At 39.4% G+C, this 19,480-nt stretch overlaps 1 protein-coding gene across 1 annotated transcript in view; it reads left to right on the forward strand.

Moving 5' to 3' along the window:
• Positions 1-18,237, forward strand: part of LOC132677873 (putative cation-transporting ATPase 13A5) — a 74,930-nt gene extending 56,693 nt beyond the window's left edge. The window contains exons 20-24 of the mRNA XM_078453124.2: positions 2,962-3,136; positions 5,369-5,571; positions 11,354-11,442; positions 13,766-13,846; positions 15,776-18,237. Coding sequence (XP_078309250.2) covers positions 2,962-3,136; positions 5,369-5,571; positions 11,354-11,442; positions 13,766-13,846; positions 15,776-16,036 — 809 coding nt within the window. The 3' untranslated portion in view covers positions 16,037-18,237. The remainder of the gene's footprint in view (positions 1-2,961; positions 3,137-5,368; positions 5,572-11,353; positions 11,443-13,765; positions 13,847-15,775) is intronic.
• The last annotated feature ends 1,243 nt before the right edge of the window (positions 18,238-19,480 follow it).

The following is a 19,480-nucleotide window of genomic DNA, read 5'->3' on the forward strand; positions in this document are numbered from 1 at the left end:
GGTCTTGCCCCAGGTTAGGGGTTTCATTCAAGTCAGCTCCACATTTTTAATTCTGGAGCCAGGCTGGCCTAACAGACCTGAGCATGATCACAGAGAGTGAGCATTGCCATGCAAGCAGGCCTCAAACCTCTAACATCTCTTCGGCCAGAGAAAATCACAAAGCAAAACCAAAATTAAAGGGTGGTAAAGTGCACTCTACCACAATGAGGCCAATAATTCAATCTAGCACAGTCTCTGTGTAAAAGAAAAGTCAGAAGCTCAGCGAGCATCTGAGAAAGAGAGTACCGGAGAGCAGAATACACAGAGATGCAATTAGACTTCTCTCCATTATCCACAGCCTACTTAGTCATTTGGTGGCCGTCTTCTTCCTTGAGTGCAGGAACATGGGAAGAACTAGAAACACTGTAGCCTCTCTGCCTTCTGTGGCCCCAGGGCACAGTCTCCTTGCATTGACCACAGTCCACATGGTGCCCCTTCCTTGAGTGCCATGCAATGACTTCTCACACCAACCATCCAGAGTGAGGCCAGACTTTACAACTTAAGGGCACAGCCTCCACAAGACTGCCCTTACTTTAGACCTCAGCCATAAGTTTGGGGGTCCCCATGACACCCACAAGTCTGATTAGCTGGCTGCAAAATTGGGGGGTTCTTCTTCTCCCCATAGGTTCAGTGATTCATATCAACAACTCATTCAGGGAAGTGCTATACATATGATTCCAGTTTTATAATAGCAAAGGGATACAAATCAGAACCAGCCAAAGGGAGAGTGAGGTCTGGTGGGAGGATCCCCACACATCCATTGTCCTCTTCGTGGGGTGTCAGTTTGCCTTATCTTCCTGGAATATCAATGTGTGACAATATGCAGAGGATTGCCATACAAGGAAATCCACCTGAACTTTGGTGTCTAGAGTTTTTATTGGGGTTTCATTATTTAGACATGATTGGTGGAATCATTTGCCATGAAGTTGATCTCAATCTTTTTATTTTTCAAATTTCTTTTTTTTGAGATTTATTTTTGAGAGAGAGAGAGAGGGCAAGCAGGGGAAGGACAGAGAGAGAGAGGGAGAGAGAATCCCAAGCAGGCTCTGCACTGCCAGCACAGAGCCTGATGTGGGGCTTGAACTCATGAACCACGAGGTCATGACCCGAGCTAAAGTCAGGAGTTGGATGCTTAAACCAGCTGAGCCATCCAGATGCCCCAAGTTGATCTCAACCTTTGGTGTCATGGCATCTATATGCTGGATTATCATTTTATCACCAACTCTCTTTATGCCTGCCATCTGTCATCTTATTTGCATAAACCATCATTGCTATCATGAATAAAGACACTCCTATCAACTTAGGAAATCCCAACAACTTAGAGGATACATCCCAGGAACTGGGAATAAAAGCCAACCAAATTCTTTATTACAACCCGTCTTTGTCTTCCATTAGACTTCAAGTTCTTTGGGGCAGATGAGATGACCTCCTCATCTGTGCATACTTCACAGCTTGCAGCCTAGCACTGTCCCAGGCAACTATTGATTAAATTGGTAAAGGTAAAGCCTTAGGTGCACCTGGGTGGCTCATTCAGTTAAACCTCTGACTCTTGGTTTCAGCTCAGGTCGTGGTCTCGCGGTTTGTGAGTTCAAGACCTGCATCAAGTCTTCATGCTGACAGTGCAGAACTTGCTTGGGATTCTCTCTCCCCCTCTCTCTCTGCCCCTTCCCTGCTCACTCTCTCTGTCTCCAAATGAATAAATAAATAAATAAATAAATAAACTTAAGCAAAAAAAAGGTAAATCCTTAGAGAGTCATAGAGCTTTAGAGTAAAAGAGTTGGAAGAGACTTTGGAGACCATTTAGATATTCCAACACATTCATTTTATACTTGAGAAAAATGAAGTACCAGAGGGTTCAGGTGATTACCCAAGAACCCACCGAGCAAACTGAAGACCTACTTTAGAGTTTTATCATCCCAGACTGGACACCTGCTCCTACCACCCTACCCCTTCATTCATGAACACAAACCTCAGCATACACAGTCTACTTTCTTCCTTACATCAAAGAAACCAATGATTTGCTATGAAAAAGGAAAAGGTATCAGCTATGAAGACAAGAAGTGAGACACGACTCTTGTGTAAACCTTTGATGTAATGTATCTAATTCCTGACTTTTCCATGCTTCTTCCCTGCACTGCCCTAAGAAGTAAAGTACATTCCATTTTCAATAGCTTGTTAGAACATATGGCTCCTAAGAAGGATGCAGTCTGTTGTTTTTGTGGTTCTGTTTAATCTCTGCCTATCGCCTATCCTTTAAATTAAAAAAAAATACATAAACTCTAGGATCAAAGCTATAATACATTTTAATACTCTCATCTGGAAGCAAGACTGTTTTGAGTTATTTTTCCTAACCAAGCTTAATACACTCTAGCAGTTCTCCATTTACACACTTATCCAGCAGGGAACAGAACACACCTCTAGCATCTATCCTGGTACACTAAAGTGCTCAGAGAATGTTGGATGAATGAATAATAAAATCGGTACTTAAAACATAATCTCCAGCATATGAAGATTAATCTAGCCTGATGCCTCTTACTCTCCTTATCTTAAACTCTCTGCCTTCCTACCAGCACTGAGAGATCATAGTACTGCTTATCCATGTGGAAGGCCACCTTTCTATTTTACATACATTTCCTGGTCATCTTGTGAAGAAAATATATGCACCATGAAATATGGTAAATGTATTATTTATAGAGCTTTTAAACCTATTACTTTTTGTTTCTGAAGGTGAAACAAAAGCATGGAAGAGGCAAAGGCTGGTAGCATTGGATATACACCTAAGCAATGTGCTTCCCTAGATGTAAACCCTGAGTTCATGTTTGCTGAATCTGAATCCTAACGGAAGTCTCAAGATAACAGGCATCTCAATCTTCTATTGTCAATAATGAAACTGTAATAGGGGAAAATGCATTTGTCTTTCAGTGAGTTCAACTCATGCCTACCCCAAACTGGCTCCTTACCGACCGGCCGGACAGCTCCTCTCTCCCCCTCTGCTGCTCTCAGTCTTTTTGAACACCTGTTTCACCTGCATTGTGCAAATCTGTGCATTTCTCTATGTGAAGAAGCAGCCCTGGTATTGTGAGGTCTACAGATACAGGTAAAGTTCAGTTTTTTTAGTTTTCCTTTCTGAAGGTGATACAACGAGTGCCCAATGTCACTGTACAACTTGGTTGAACATACACCCTAAATTTTTAATTAACAACAGTTGGGTCTCCAGGGTTCTATGCTACCAATGTCAGGATAGAACACCAAACACAGTTAATAGGTGGAGTCCTGGGGTGAGCCATGTCAGTGGAGGGGGGGGGGGGGAAGATCTTCACATTGGTTGTTAATGTGTAGACTAAATGTGTTTAGTAAATGAATGCATTCATTCCCTGGTGGTTTGGTTATCATATAGACCAGAGGTCAGCAAACGTTTCTTACATAGGGCTAGACAGTAAATACTTTAAGCTCTTTGGACTAGACAGTGTCTGTTGCAATTACTCAGTACTACTGTTGCAGTGAAAAGCAGACATAGACAATCAATAAAAAGTAGGTGTGACTATGTTCCAATAAAACTTTATTTACAAAAAGAGGTGTTGAGTTGGATTTGGCCTATGGACTTAGTCAGCTGGCCTCTGATTTACAAGAGAGATTGGCTTAAATTAGCTTGAGTTTTTCAAGCCTTGAGGTAAGGCTTGGACAAACTCCTCTTCACAGACTCCATGATGCTCCTGAAGCACCGGAGCCCCAGCAACCAGTGAAAGATTGAAAACTACTGAATGATGTCTAAGATTGCCATTTACACCCTAAATTCAGCAATTCAAGTATTATTGCTTGGAGTAGAGAATTCATTTTTGTCTCAAAACCAGATTTTTCTCCTCATCGGAAGGCATATATTCAGATAAGTAAAATTCTGAATCTGGGAGACAAGCAGGGATAGCTAAATGGATGATGGCTAGGTAGTCCTGCCTTTATCACTAACCCTGCAACACTAGATCTTAACTCTCTTATCTGCAATGTAAGTATAACAGAATAAATATATTTTTGTGTTAAACTCTATAATTCAGGCCTTCTGGTCTATCTGTCTTGTGCAAAAACATTTTGTGACTACTGATTATTTGTTTCATTAATGTACTCAGCAAACATTAATTGAACATCTACCATATGCCAAACACATTGTGGGACCCTAGGGAACCAAAGATATTAAGACTTAAGTCTATTTATTGGGAACTAATTTCATCTATAAACAGTTACAAGAGTAAAAAGTTTCAAGCTGAACAAGAAAGCTGATACAAACTAATTTGTGAGTTTGGAGATTAAAAAAAATAAACATTGCAAATAGATCAATCTGGACTGGGAAGGCTCATCTTTTAAACAAATGTTTTTCTGAGGAACTATTCTGTGGCATTTCTGTGCTAGGTGTTAAGGTGTTGTAAATTTGGGTAAAATCACAACAAAGTAAACCCAAAAGAGAAATTCCATATTCAAGGAACTCTCATCCCAGGGGTGGAAAATAAAAACATGTGAATGAATAATTGCAGAACAATGAGCTAAATACAGCACTAGAAGCAAGAACAGAGAGCAGTAGGCAAACTTTCCAGTGAACTAAAGACAACAGAGGGATGGAGACGGAATAGAGTATTCGACCCAGGCGTGTGCAAACTGTAGTACTTGGGGAACAGAAAATTTTCCTATGTGTTTGGAGTATAAGGAGCAGAGAAGGGCTGGCAAAAGATAAGGGCAGGAAGCCAGATTCGAAGATTTCTGGGCTTGCCTGAGAAGTTGGCATTTAATTTATTAGCAAAATAGAGCCACTGACACTCAGAAACAGGAGAGGGTCATTTTTGGATCCTCAGGAAGAGAGTGATATAGAGCAGGCAGATTCATACTCAGGACCTAAGGTAGTAGGCTTATATTAGTCCTCAGAAGAGAAAACAACACATACATACTCTCTCTCTCTCTCTCTCTCACACACACACACACACACACACACACACACATGTGCCCACCACAACCCTCCCCCAACATGCACGAATGCACACACATGGGCAGCCATGGTTCATTTGTTCTGAACTGAAAGGAATTTCATAGAAAATTATCATCCAAGCCCTTTCAACACAAATCACTTGTTCTAAATGGAATGAGAGACAAAGAATAATTTTGACTTGTTCTAAGTGTTATTTCTGCTTTGTCATTGCAAGAGGTGAACAAAATATGTCTTGGTAGTTACTGGCTGGGACAATCTGAAAGCTGAGACCCCATGGCAGTGATAAACTTTTTTTGTTTTCCCGCCACCTGGATAAAAATAGAATAGAAAATCCTATAAATGTTGGCGATTCTCTTGTAGTGAGTGCTTTCTGGACAACAAAAGTAATTTCTCAATGAATATGAGTTTGGAGAGAAATGGGACTGAAAATACAACGCTGATTCCTGGTTCAGTTTTAAGTTTTGAGAGTACCACACTGTGGCCCCTCACCACCATCAACTGTATCACAGCAGCGTTTATCTTCTCTAAGGGAAAGCCATTTCGAAAACCCATCTACACAAACTGTGAGTATATGAAGTTTAATTTTCCTTCCATTTCCCCACCCTCCCCAGGGTTGCAGTTCAGTGGTAAAGTGATGGCTGAACTCTGGAATGAAGTATCTACAAATGGTTGTATAATGCTTTTGTGACTTGCTCTCATTCTTACAAGCTCTCCCTCTAGTTATCCACCATTATTTTCTTTCACTTTCTGTATTTTCTCAGCTTTATCTTGCAATTAAAAAAGAGGGGTGCCTGGGTGACTCAGTAGGTTAAGCGTCTGACTTCGGCTCAGGTCATCATCTTGCAGGTCCTGAGTTTGAGCCCCACATCAGGCTCTGTGCTGACAGCTCAGAGCCTGGCTGGCGTCTGTTTCAGATTCTGTGTCTCCCTTTCTTTCTGCCCCTCCCCCAATTGCACTCTGTCTCTCTCTCCCCAAAATAAATACACGTTAAAAATTTTTTTTAAATGTAATTCCATTAAAAAAAATTTTTGTTAATGGAGTATTGAAGGATAATTTTCATGAGTGGTAGAAACCTGGGCAGGAAACTCCTTATGTGCAGATACACACATGCATTATTAAATAGTTACGAGTCCTGTCCTGTTGTGAGTCATCAAGAATGATTTTGAGTATATATATCCAGACACTTTGTAAAAGACTTTTCTAACCAATTCAGATACAACTTGACCTCTTTGTAGCTTCACAACATTGGGCAAGTTACTTTATTCTGTGCATTTCTTGAATCACCAGTGAGGATGAACACATTTTCATGATTTTAGCCATCTCTTCTCTGAATTGCCTACGTACATTTTTATCCATTCTTTTCCAACAGGGTCACTCTTCTATTTCTTATTTATTTGTATGAGTTTATTCCTTTGCGATTTTCTTCCCATTGCCTTTAGGCACAGAGAGGTTTTTCCCATTGCAAAATCAGGTAGATTAGAATTTCTCTTGTTTTTTAAATTTCTTTTATTGCTTTTTAAATCTAATGTTAATTTCATCATACAGTTTGAAGTAGAGATCAAACTACTTTATCTAACTAGTGGTTCGTTTTCCCAGCAGATTTTACTTAATATTTCTTTTCATCATTTATTTCTCAACCGATTATATGCCACCTTTATCATACCTACATATTCATGTATATTTATGGCTGCATTATATACATAATTTATATTATGTGAGTTTTTATATTTGTTATATACTTACATATTAATTTATATACAATTAATTAGTTCCTAGACTATCTTTTCTGTCTCATTAACATGCCAGCTTATTCTTGGTCTATCACTATACTTTAAAAATTATAGTTTCATTTATTTAGCTATAGTTTTATAATAAGTTTTAATAAGCAGTTAGATTGATGTATCTTCATTACTCTTCAGTTTTCAAACATTTTTTACTTCTCTTTCTTATTCATCTTTCCAGATAAACTCTAGAATAAATTGTAAGGCTTTTTTAAAATTCCTTTTTTGAATTTTGATACTTTGGGGAAATTATAATGTTTACACAATTAAGTCCTCAGTTTTAAAGACATACTATATTATGCTTCTCCATTTGTTCATTCTTTATTTAAAAAAATTTTTTTTAATGTTTGTTTTTGAGAAAGAAGGGGGCAGGGCAAAGAGAAAGCTGAAGCAGGCTCCAGGCTCTGTGCTCTCAGCACAAACCCCTAGATGGGGCTTGAACTCAGGAACTGTGAGATCATGACCTGAGCTGAAGTAGGACACTCAACCAACTGAGCCACCCAGGCCCCCCAAATTTTATAGCTTTTTGATATCTGCATTTCCTGTTGGATTGATTTTGTGTGTGTGGGTAGTGTTTTGTTAGGTTTATTATTAGGCTTGAAAACTCTGACTTTTTCTCTCCTGGGTCTATTCTTGACAATTTGCAAGAACCCAGTAAAATAATCTGGCTCTAAATCCTTCCTTTGAAAGATTTGTGTTTTTTTTAAAGGACTGATTTGTTACCCTCTTTCTATTATTTTATTTTATTTTATTTTATTTTATTTTATTTTATTTTATTATTGTTTTAATGTTTATTTACTTTTGAGAGAGAGAGAGAGACAAAGTGTGAGTGGGGGAGGAACAGAGAGGGAGACACAGAATGCAAAGCAGGCTCCAGGCTCTGAGCTGTCTGCACAGAGCCTGACAGGGAGCTCAAACTCAGGGGCTGCCAGATCATGACCTGAGTTAAAGTCGGACACTTAGCCGATTGACCCACCCAGGTGCCCCAAATTATCCTCTTTTTAAACTGTGTTTTCACATAACAAGTTTTCCCCCAGATATTTCTAGTTCATTGAGATTATTGAGTCTCAGCATAAGATTTTGAGTCGTATGTTCTTATAATTTTATTTCCTTTTATAACTCTTTGAATATTCTCATCCTGTATGTGTTACCTTTTTCATATATTCTTACAAGAATGATATTTTTGCTGGTTTTCTTTAAAAGACCAGTTCTCAGATTTAATAAATTCTGTATGCTTTCTCTTTTCTAACTTATTAATTTTGCTGTTTTCATTCTTTTTCTTCCTTCTTACTTTCTCTGAAAAAATTGTAATGTTTGAATTGACTTTATAATGTAAGTATTTTCTTTTGATTCTTGTGAAACAAGAAAATCATTCAAGATCAACAAAGTTTGGGCCACGTTCTTTACATTTTCACATGTCTCTAATTATGACTTGATTTCTTCTCTGACCCACCTAGTTTTCAGAATAGAGAGGTTTCCTTTTCAAGTGGAAAGGGATTTCGTTTTCATTCCTCTAGTCCTCTTTATTCAACAGTCTGCAAATGGACTTGATTTGCTTTTTTGTCCCAGCTGATGTTTTGAATTTTGTGTTAAATCTGTATGTTAGAAGGGATTTTTCATGGGGCACCTGGGTGGCTCAGTCGGTTGGGCGTCCGACTTCGGCTCAGGTCATGATCTCGCGGTCCGTGAGTTCGAGCCCCGCGTCGGGCTCTGTGCTGACAGCTCAGAGCCTGGAGCCTGTTTCAGATTCTGTGTCTCCCTCTCTCTCTGACCCTCCCCCGTTCATGCTCTGTCTCTCTCTGTCTCAAAAATAAATAAACGTTAAAAAAAAAATTTAAAAAAAAAAAGAAGGGATTTTTCATTAAATTTAGTTAATAATTTCTAGTTTTATTGTCCTGATCAGAGAACCTGGCCTGTAAAATTTCTGCTCTGGGGAATTTACTATAGTTTTGCCATCATATGGCATAACCTGCAATCTGTAATTTTCTAAATAAGTCATAGATATTAGAAAAGTAAGCCTCATTCCTATTCCTAAATTAGAAATATACCTTGACTATGTTAAACTAGTTTTAGTAATTATTTACCATTCTATCTATTGTCACTACCACACCCCATTTTTTTTTGGTACAGCTGTTTTTTCAAAGGTTTTGAGAGCATGCTAAGACCTTCCTTTCATTTTATATTTTCTATAAACTTCTTCCTGATTTTCTTATGATATTTTTTAGTTTTGATTCAGTGTTTGATAATGCCCTTGGCTCTTGTCACAACAAATCAAGATTCTGCTTTATGTTTTAAGCTAAATCACTTATAGTCCTTTTTTTGATTGTGAATGTATTTTACAAGGAGGATATGATATATTACTTTGGCAAGTACTTTAGTTTGAACAGTAACTACAAAGCTTTTTACATACATTGAATTAAGTGAGAACCGAATTAGTTACATCATAGTGACTTAAAGCTTGTGGGTAAACTCAAGTCCTACATCGAAAATAACTGAAAATCTTAAGTTAAAAACAAGTTTTATAAACAAATATTCTAACAACAGAATCTCCTAATAAGTCACTTAGTCTCAAAAGTCCTTGGAACTTTCTATTACAATATCAAGCAATTTTATTTTCAACTCTGTATCTTTCTTGATAGCCTTTGGCAGATCAACTTTATAATGAGACGATCTAGAAAGAATACAAACTTAATCTTTATGGAAACAGATGTGACTATTTGCAAACCCTTCCCTTCCTTGCAAACAATCTGTAGTGTCTTGCCCAGGACATGTCTTCCCAAATGACGTGTGCAAAAAGAGTACCATTCTTTCAAGCTTCCTCATCAACAGCAACTGATCTAGGGAGGCAACAATCACTTCCGTTCATCATTATGTTCTCCAATCAAAGCTGAATTACATGAAGGCCTTATAATTTTCCTTCCACACTGGTCATTCGTGTGCCCACCTGGCCTGCTTTTCAGATCATTAGTCTAAGGACGGTGTGATGTGTCCAGCACTCCACTCAGTTGCTGTGACTACCAGGCCTTTGTCAGGATGGACACTTGGGGCATCATCTTCTTCCCAACATCTGGGTCCCTGGGACATGGAAACAATGACATAAATGAAAAATCCACACAGCCATCTCCTGGGCTCTTCTTACCCAGCTGCACACATTATTTTGGGAAATAAGCGATCCTGGTGCCCCTGCTTTTTCTTCTCTCTGCTTCACACCCCTCCCAAGCAAGCCTGGCTCTTCTTCTGGGAGGTGTGGCATCTAGCTGTATATATCAAGTGAAGCTTGGATGAATATGAGGGGGTGTGTAGGTGCACAGGGGTGAAACAGAGCTTTGATGTCTTCACAAAAATAGGGCCAGCTGCAGCGGCACGGTCATCTCCGATTTTTGGTTCGTATAGACCTGTATAGAGGTGGGGGCTGGCAGGCCATAAACCTTGGAATAAACGAGGTAGAGAGAATATAAGAGAACATCCAGTTTGTTTGTTTATAAATTTTAGAGCGTGTTAGGATCCTTTATATCATGGCAACACTGATGAAATCCAATTGTTCGGGCCTGAAGGTGCTAATCTCATCAGAAAACATTTGTAAGGCCCATCTACAAAGTGTGTAAAAGCTCTGTGGATGCAGACGTGGGTAGGGCCGGAGGGATAAAAACAGTGGTGTTGGCACAGTGCATCCTGGGAAGTTTAAGCTTCCTAAAGCAAAGCCATTCGGGCAGGTTGGAGAGAAAGAACCCAGCAGATGTACATGATAGCTCCTCATTCTTTCAATTCAGAGTCCTACAGAAGGGCATACGAAGTCACTTTTAAGAGGTTACAGTCTAGTAGATGCATAAAGATCTTGCAAAGCAGAGTGTTACATAACCATATGAAAGAAAACTTTGTGAGAGAGGCCTGGGTAGTCCTTAAAAAGAACGTGGTATCTGAATTGGGCTCTTTAAGAAAAATTTAAGAAAAACTGCCAAGACATAAAGAATATCCGCTATACAGGGTACTTTGTGAACAAAGTCCTCCATGGAGGTAGCAGGTTTGTGATTTAACCCCCCTCCAACACATAAGAAAGAGCAATAAGAGACTAGAACAGAAAGGCAGATGGAAATTGGATTCCATTCAAGGAAAACCTTGAATATCAGTTGAAGACCCTTGGACTTTATTCTCCAGGCAACAAAGAATGCAATGATACTAAGAGGACTGACCGTTCATCCATTCATGCACAATTCACCAGACACGCAGTGATAAAGCACTGGGGCTTCTCTGGTGACCCTTCACGTAGGCTGGTCACTGCAGGGCGTCCCGGCCCTCCTGGACTTCTCAGCTGATGTGACTCCTTTATGGAGTGTCCTGTATTAGATCAGCAGTTTTCCATAGCACGCCTTTCAAAGGAAAGATGTGAAGCTGTCACCTTTGTCTGGTAAGCATTAGAACATATTTTAAAACATATGAGGATCTATCAAAACATCTGAAGATAGAGCCGATATTTGCCCAACAGAGATAATTGATTCTGCAGTGTGTGCCAAATTATATGAAACATTCGTTTAGCATCTAAAAATAACGTTTGGTGTTTCTTCAGATATATTCTCATTTCTGCTGATATCTGCCTTGGGCCTCACAGTTTTCATTCTGTTTTCTGACTTTCAAGATATATATCGTGGAATGGAGGTAAGTGGTATTCATTTCCACCTCTGGAGTGACTCATATGTGCAATGGGACCATATTTGCACTGTAATTTGCAAGTCAGGTATTACCGTATTCTCTCCAACCATCTCATGTTGTGAGGCTATTCTGACTTCCTAGAGGAACAAATAACTCATCACACATATGCTAACCTCTGCTTGTTCCCATATCATCTGTATTATCAATCTAGAACATTTATCCTATTCACACCTAAAAATGCTGTTTGGATACTTTATTCATCCATGTTATGCTAATATGATAAATTGATGTGCTAATTCAGTAATTCTTCAAGTGTCGTTTTTTAAACATATAGTAGAAATCCTTTATAATGTAGTTGTAAGGAGTAAGAAAAAGTAGACCTGTAGGCCAATCAGGTTCTGTCTGTCAGACATTGACTATGGGGAGTTTTATTTCAGTGGGCATCACTTAACCCAAGGGGTGGTGGGTTAAAATAAAATTTAAGAAGAGGTCATTGAACCCATTCTTAGAGCCAGCATTGTGGGAGAAATGAAAGAGAGGGATTGACTCTTGCAGTCTATAGTTTTGTTGAGGACATTGTGTCCTATGCGAGTGAAATGATGACATGGCCACCTGGGACCACCTGTGCTTGTAGAGGGTGTAGGGAGAAGTGGGAAGAACACAGGAAGGAGGAGCTCTCACGGGGCCTGTACCCTGTACCATCATGGAGGGCCTCATGGTGGAGGCTCAACTTGATCTGGGTCCACAGGATAGGCTGGATTTTGCTAGGTAGGAGGTAAAGGTATTTCAAACCAGGAAAACAGCCTGAGCACAAGCAGAGAAGGCTGCAAGAATCTCTTTTGTCTTGGAAATGCAAAAGAATGTAAGGTGGCCGAAATAAAAATCGAAAGCAAGACTTGTTTCACAGAATGCTTGGAGGATTGGCAAAGCCTGAGGCAACATGCTGTGGAATGTGAGGAAGGCGTGGTGTGGCTGGACAAAGGTGGCCAGGGGAGTTTGGGCTTTCTCCTGAGAGCAACAGAGAGTCAATGAAGATATCTGAGCAGGCTTTCCAGCAGGGCTTTTAGGACAGCCTAATTACGTGATGGCAGCCTAATTACGTGATGCTATATGCTTGAGCAGAGAGTCTATGGAGGGAGATGCAGTTAGGAAATGAGAACCTAGACCATTTAGTCACTTACAAGACATTATGAAGCTCCAGAGCATGCTTGGCACTAGCGAGCCCAAGATGTGTAAGGCGCGTGGGCACAGCTCTCAAGTAGTTCAGAGGCTAGGAGGGAAGACCATCCCGTGGGCAGATAATTCCAAAGCAGTGTGACAAGTGTTTTCCAGGCCAAGGGATGGAGAGGAGTCCTCTCAGATCAGGGCAGGAGCAGCAGGGAGGGGAAGGACCAGGTTCTCCACTACGCTCTGACCCACTGCCAGATCTCACAACAGTCTCCAGACAGCTCTGCACCCAGGTGCTCTGTCTCACAACCCTGAGAAAGGCTGTCTCTACATGATGGGAGAAAATAAAGCGCAATAACCCGTATCTGACTGGGGATGAGAATTGCAAGGGGGCAATCAGATGCTGTGGAGGATCTGTGGTTTTAGTCCCAACAACAGCTCAGCCCCCATATTTGACTTTGGGATCAGAAAGGGAGTTGTGGGAGTAATCTTTTGCCACTGATGCCAGCATGGGAAGTTGTAGTGTTAATACCTATCATTTAATCATAATTGGTGGCCAATAGGTACCCTTGAATCCTTAAAAGGAGGTGGGTTGTGTGCGTTCAACGTTGATCAAGCCGTTAGACTTAGGGCTGGGAACCTTGGTTCGGAAAGTTTCTACCTAGTATCAAAAGTAACTGGTAACCTCTGTGCCCTTTATGTTTTACTCATACGTCAATTTCACTGAATGAATGAACTCCAAGTAGATTTTAACTTTGGGAGGATTAGAAGTGATAGCAATATTAGATGAATGACTTAATCCTGCATCCTCTTACCTCCATTTGAAAAGATAAAAATGAAGAGAGACACACAGGTTCCAAAGTGTTTTGTCTCATGTCTGTGACCCATGGCACATTTTACCGAATGTTTACTCTCAGGCAGTGGAGGAAACACAGGCCAAGAGGCAGTCAGTTCTGATTTGAATTCTGGCTCTATTTATTGATTGGCTTTGCATCCTTAGGCAACGCACTGACCTCATCTGTGAAGTGGAGAAAGCAATGCCTACCCTCCAAGCTCAGAGAGCTGTTACAAATACATAAATTAAATAAGATAATGTTTATGTGTGTGTATGTTCAAAATTTAAGGTCTGCATGGTATAAAGGTAAGATTCTTTTTTTAACAGTTTATCCCAACACTGACATCATGGAGGGTTTCGATTTTGGTGGCAGCCCTCACCCAATTCTGTGTGGCCTTCCTCATAGAGGTAAATTTCTGTACATCTCTTACACTCTTTCTGGGAAAATAAACAAATAAAGGGTCTCATTCTCAACACATACCTGTTTTTTAGATGGACCGTTTTTGTCTCCCAAAGTGATAGTTATTAACGGTTTATAAGAACTGTGCATGTTCTCTTTGGGGGAAACTCTTGGAGAGTGATTTAAACTTCTCTAAAGGCTGCATAGAAATGTTCTCAGGATCCATGTTTAGCATGGAAGGCAAAACATCAAATTAACTCTAATTTTTGTCTCCCATGAAGGCATCGTAGTGTATTTTTCTAGTATTATCAATAAGCTAGTAGAGACTAGACCAGGTGACCTACAAGCTCTAAAATTCAATGAGACCTTTCAGCGTGAAGAGCTGTCTTCAGAAGGGCTTCCTTAATTAAGAGTGGAAGGAAACCATTGCTCATCTAGTCAATTCTTACTCTTGAAAGTCTTCCCCTATAGTATTTTTCTTCTATTCACTGTCATTAAATGACTTTACCTACTCAGTGAAAGTCCTGGGTATTATTTTTTTTAAGGGACAGTTTAAAAAAAAAAGATTCATGTGTTGTAAATCCCTTGGGAAAAGGGTTCAAACAAATCTATATAAATATATGTGTGTGTGTGACACACACATCATTGTATACAATGAGTGTAAAATTTCTCATACTCTAAGGAATTCCATTTGAGACTATATATATTTTTACGTATTTTATTTTTTTTAAGTTTTTATTCATTTATTTTGATAGATAGAACACGAGTGGAGGAAAGGCAGAGAGAGATGGGGAGAGAGAGAAAATCCCAAGAAAGCTCTCTGCTGACAGCACAGAGCCCAATGTAGGGCTCGATCTCACAAACTGTGAGATCACTACCTGAGCCAAAAATCAAGAGTCAGATGCTTAACCAACTGAGTAGCCCAGGTGCCTGAGACTATAGAGATTTTTAAATAACCCAAAGGGGGAGAAAAAAAGCCTACATGTATGAAGGTATTCATCGTAGTATTATCTATGGTGGTAAAATTTTATTTTATCTTAATTTTAAAACATTTTAATGTTTATTTATTTTTGAGAGAGAGACAGAGTGTGAGCAGGGGAGGGGCAGAGAGGGAAAGAGACACAGAATAGGAAACAGGCTCCAGGCTCTGAGCTGTCAGTACAGAGGCTGATGCGGGCTCGAACTCATGAACCATGAGATCGTGACCTGAGGCAAAGTTGGACGCTTAACCAACGGAGCCACCCAGGTACCCCTATGGTGGTAAAATTTTAGATTCAACCTATATGTTCAAAAGTAGAGATGCTGTTTGTTTAAATCAATCGTTATACACCAATTTGAAAAAATGGTATAGGATCATTAAAAGTGATTATTGAGAAGACTATGGCTACATGTGACAGAAAGTCTAGCATAACCAGAAGTGGAATGCAAAATTTGACCATTCCTATTATAAATGTGTAAACATTGTGAGTGCATGTGAACATAGAAAAAAAGAGAACCCTTCCCAAACGGAAAGCAAAACCCATTTGATTTCTAGAGTTCCTCCATTCATTCAACAAACCATCAGGGGGCACCTTGTAAGTGGCCTGTGGCAGGTAGCAGTGATTTTTTTTTTTCCTTTTCTCGATTTTGAGTATGTTATTTTGTTATCATTTCAGTCTGGCAGTAAAATAATTCTAGGTGAATCACCAGCCAGGATTTAACTAGGAAATCTGTAGAAATGAAAGGCTGTAAGCTTTTGGTGTGAACACAAGCACACTCCCTTCTCAAGGGAGAGAACCAGGGAGCTGCTAGACTTGGTGGGGACAGCAGGGAGTAAAGTTGCCGCAGAAGCAGCTTTAAATAAGTACATCTGAGAGGCCCCGGGCGGGCGGTGAGCACCCTGGCTGCAGGGGAATGTGGAAGGATGGTTTGATTGTTTTCTCCACCTGATTTCTCAGGATTTCATCCTTCAAAATCGAAAGCTCTGGCTGTGGATCAAAAAAGAATTTGGATTCTATTCTAAAAGTCAATATAGGCACTGGCAAAAAACGCTGGCAGAAGATTCCACCTGGCCTCCCACAAACAGAACGGATTATTCAGGCGATGGTGAAAATGGATTCTACATCAACCGTGGCTATGAAAGCCCTGAACAGATTCCAAAAGCGAAACTCGAATTGGAAGGCCAAACCACAGAACAGCATTTTTGGACCAGGCTGTAATCAGAATTATTGTCATATGGGGTTAACAGCATCTCCTTGCTCCCAGAAACTAACATATTGTGGAGAGGTGATGACAGTCTACCTCTACCTTTCTTTATCCATCAGAGAATTCAAGGTGCATTTCTCGATGTATTGAACCTTGCAAAAAAGAACCTTAAATATGCTTATTTTGACTGTATCCTCCGCTACTGAGGAAAAACATGAACTTCCTCGATTGTCTTTTTTTTTTTTCCTTAATATTGCATACCATTATCCTGGCTGAAATGCCCAAGCTTTTATGGTAGTGAAATTAGTGATATGAACATCAGTAGAAGGAAAATTCAAGAAGAGTTTGGTCTTTGAAAGTTTCACCAATATATCTTTATTTTCACAGACAAATAAAAGAATGTGGGGGGAAAAAGTCTTTCTGTCAATAAATTATCACAGGTTTACTGAACCTTATATTTACTTGCGAAGACCATTTATGTACTTAACTTTGCCCAAGGTCACAAAATTCCTCTTTTTGCTTCTTTTGTATGGCTTTAATAAAGAAAGAAGAACTGAGATTTCCTTCAGAAAAATTAACTCTGTAATAAGTAGAAAATGATGGAGGTGCCTGTTAACTGCCTGTAATCTTGGCTTGGGCACAGCTTATATCTAAGCCAACTCCACTGATGTTGGCATAACCCAAAGTATATTGTTTTGGGAGCAGTGAGCCTGAAAGTCCGTGGTAGATCACAAAGATAATGGGACAAATGTTAAACTATACTTTTCACTTAAAGAAACATGACAGTTTTATTTATTTTTTGCTATGGACAGATGAAACCCTCAGGTTCTAAGTCAAAAAGTTGGTTCAAACTCAGCATTGCTCATCTTAAAACACAATCCTGGAGTAGGGACTCCTAATGTTTGTGTCTACAGCATGACAAGCATCAGGCTGCTGAACGACCTCAAGTCCCATTTCATCTTTTCATTATTTTACTCAATCATTATGTGCGCACTAATGGCCACAAGAAAAGGTATATCCTCTGTAAATATATTCTGTACGCTATTACCTTTAATATATATCTACCTCTCGGTGACCTTGAGAGGACATACATCTCTAGTGAACCTTTTAAATTAGCTAGTAGGCTTTCCTTGTGACCATAAATTGAGTTTTGCTAATATATCTTTAATGGCTCATAGGCAATTAGCTAACCAGTTCTATCCCACGAGCTTCAGTTATGGGCCTAACAGTGATAGATGCATTCAATAATACCTTTATAATTCTGTAATCCTTAGAGCTGAAAAAATGTTTTTAACATTTCAGCAATGCATTGCTGTATATAGTACTATATACTTTGTTATACACACCAGCAGCATAAATGCAAATTCCTATAAAAACAAACCCTTTTTATTTACACTTTATTTGCTTTTTAACCTTTTCTTGGGTGGATGGCTTTAGAGAGGGATTATTTTAAAATGTGTCTAATTTAGTGACTACCAATGAAAGATGAAAAGACAAAGCAGAATTCTAGATTAAGAAATGTATGCCAACCTAAAATATATGGCAGCTCAGATTTCTTGAACTGGCGTTATTTGTATTTAGTAATTTGACCTTCAGAATCAGAAGATTCAATTGACACACTATGACATTTAGATAACATAAAAAGATTAAAAAAATCTTTATTCAATAAATGTACAGCCTCCCTTGCCCAGTTTTTCCAACACCCTATTAGTTATCTGATAGATGATGATATTTATTTCATAGATCTTTTTTTGTGTGTGTGTGGGGAGGGCACATAATAAAGTTGAACCCTATGCTTGACCTTGCTGAAAGTACTCTCAGAGAAGGGCTTAATAGTCTTGGAAGAAATGTTTGATAAAAGCACAATGAGCATGGCCCTGGGCAGTCTTAAGCTGCCCATCATGAAGAATGGACATTTTTATGGGAAAACTGATGACTACCTTTGTGAGCTTTCCTCTCAGGGTGAACACCACTGGAGCCTGAACACAACCTATGTGGAAAAGATATCATCGAATTCAATTTAGAAGTGCATTTGTGACCCAGCACAGCTAGGACTGCCTTGTGGAGTGGAGGGGTCTAGAATTCACTAGTAAGGTTTGACCTGAAGATCCTCAGGAGGTCCTTTCTGTCTCCACTTCCGTTCCCTCTCCCATCGGCTGGTGTGGTAATCCCACCACACCCGAGTCTCCTGCTTTGGGTAAAATTTGCCCTCTGCAGTCATACTTTATTAAAAGGTAAGCACACCCTGGGAAAGGTAACACATTAAGCTGATGCCAATTTCACCCTAGTTTGACAATATTAGAAAAATTCCTTTCTTTTTTTTTTTTTTTTTTTTTTTTTTTTTTTTTTTTTTACTATTACTTGAAAGGAGAGCATAAAAGGAAGAAGAAACTTAATGTAGAATAAAAATGAAGGGGTGACTTTGGATCATGGTATCCGGTAGAAGACACCCACCTCTCCCAGAGGACAAGTGGAGGAAGAGGGAGTTTGGGAGTTATCTGGAGGCAGAACTGGTGTCATAAGAAAGGGAACGGATTAGACAGGGAACAAGGAAGAGAGATGGGGTCCCTATCATTGATAGGGTCATAGACCCTATCTATTCATTGAGTCTTCTGTTTAGTTACTTTATCTACCACGTTCCTTATTCCCTGATCATACCCTCTCACCCCCATTTAATTGAACTTTTTCTTTATTTAATTCATGCTTTTAATTATGACATAAGAAGGATATCATTGCTTAGCAGTGTGGTTGGTAGGGTAATGTTACAATGTCTGATACAATCCTAGGGTATTGAGACCTGCATTCACTTTTTTTCCACCTGCTGCCAACAGGAATTACATTGGGAACATATTAAAAAGTAATTTGTTTCATTCAACATATAATCAACAAAATGCAAGGATAAAATCATGACACTCCTTGACTTACAGTAAAAGCCTTAAACAGTAACACGAGATATTGTTTTCTAAAAATGGCATTTCAAACCTACATTTAATGATCTCTTGTTAGGGTTAAAAGGGTCAAACCCCCGAAATACTTCAAAGAAAACAATGTAGCTCCGTAGAACAGAACAACCCACTCTTGCTGTTCACTCCTGACACATACTCCTGACAAATGAGTGACTTCCAGGGAAATCTGGATCCCAAACACCAGAGCAAAGGACACCAGCTCCCATCCGCCCCAACCCCATCTGCACAGGAACTAGGAGCTAGGAGTCCACCCTCAAATGGATTGTGAATCAAAGCTCCTCAAACTGCCTAACCAAATGCTCAATTTCCCAGTTTCTTTTTTTTTTTAATATGAAATTTGTTGTCAAATTGGTTTCCATACAACACCCAGTGCTCATCCCAACAGGTGCCCACCTCAATGCCCATCAATTTCCCAGTTTCTTTTCTGTTCAGTTAGATGTCAATCTGAACAATTTGGGAATCTTAACATTTCTTTTAAAACCACATACAAAT

Source organism: Panthera onca, chromosome C2, assembly GCF_046562875.1.
Source record: "Panthera onca isolate mPanOnc1 chromosome C2, mPanOnc1 haplotype 2, whole genome shotgun sequence".
Classification (NCBI taxonomy): Eukaryota; Metazoa; Chordata; class Mammalia; order Carnivora; family Felidae; genus Panthera; species Panthera onca.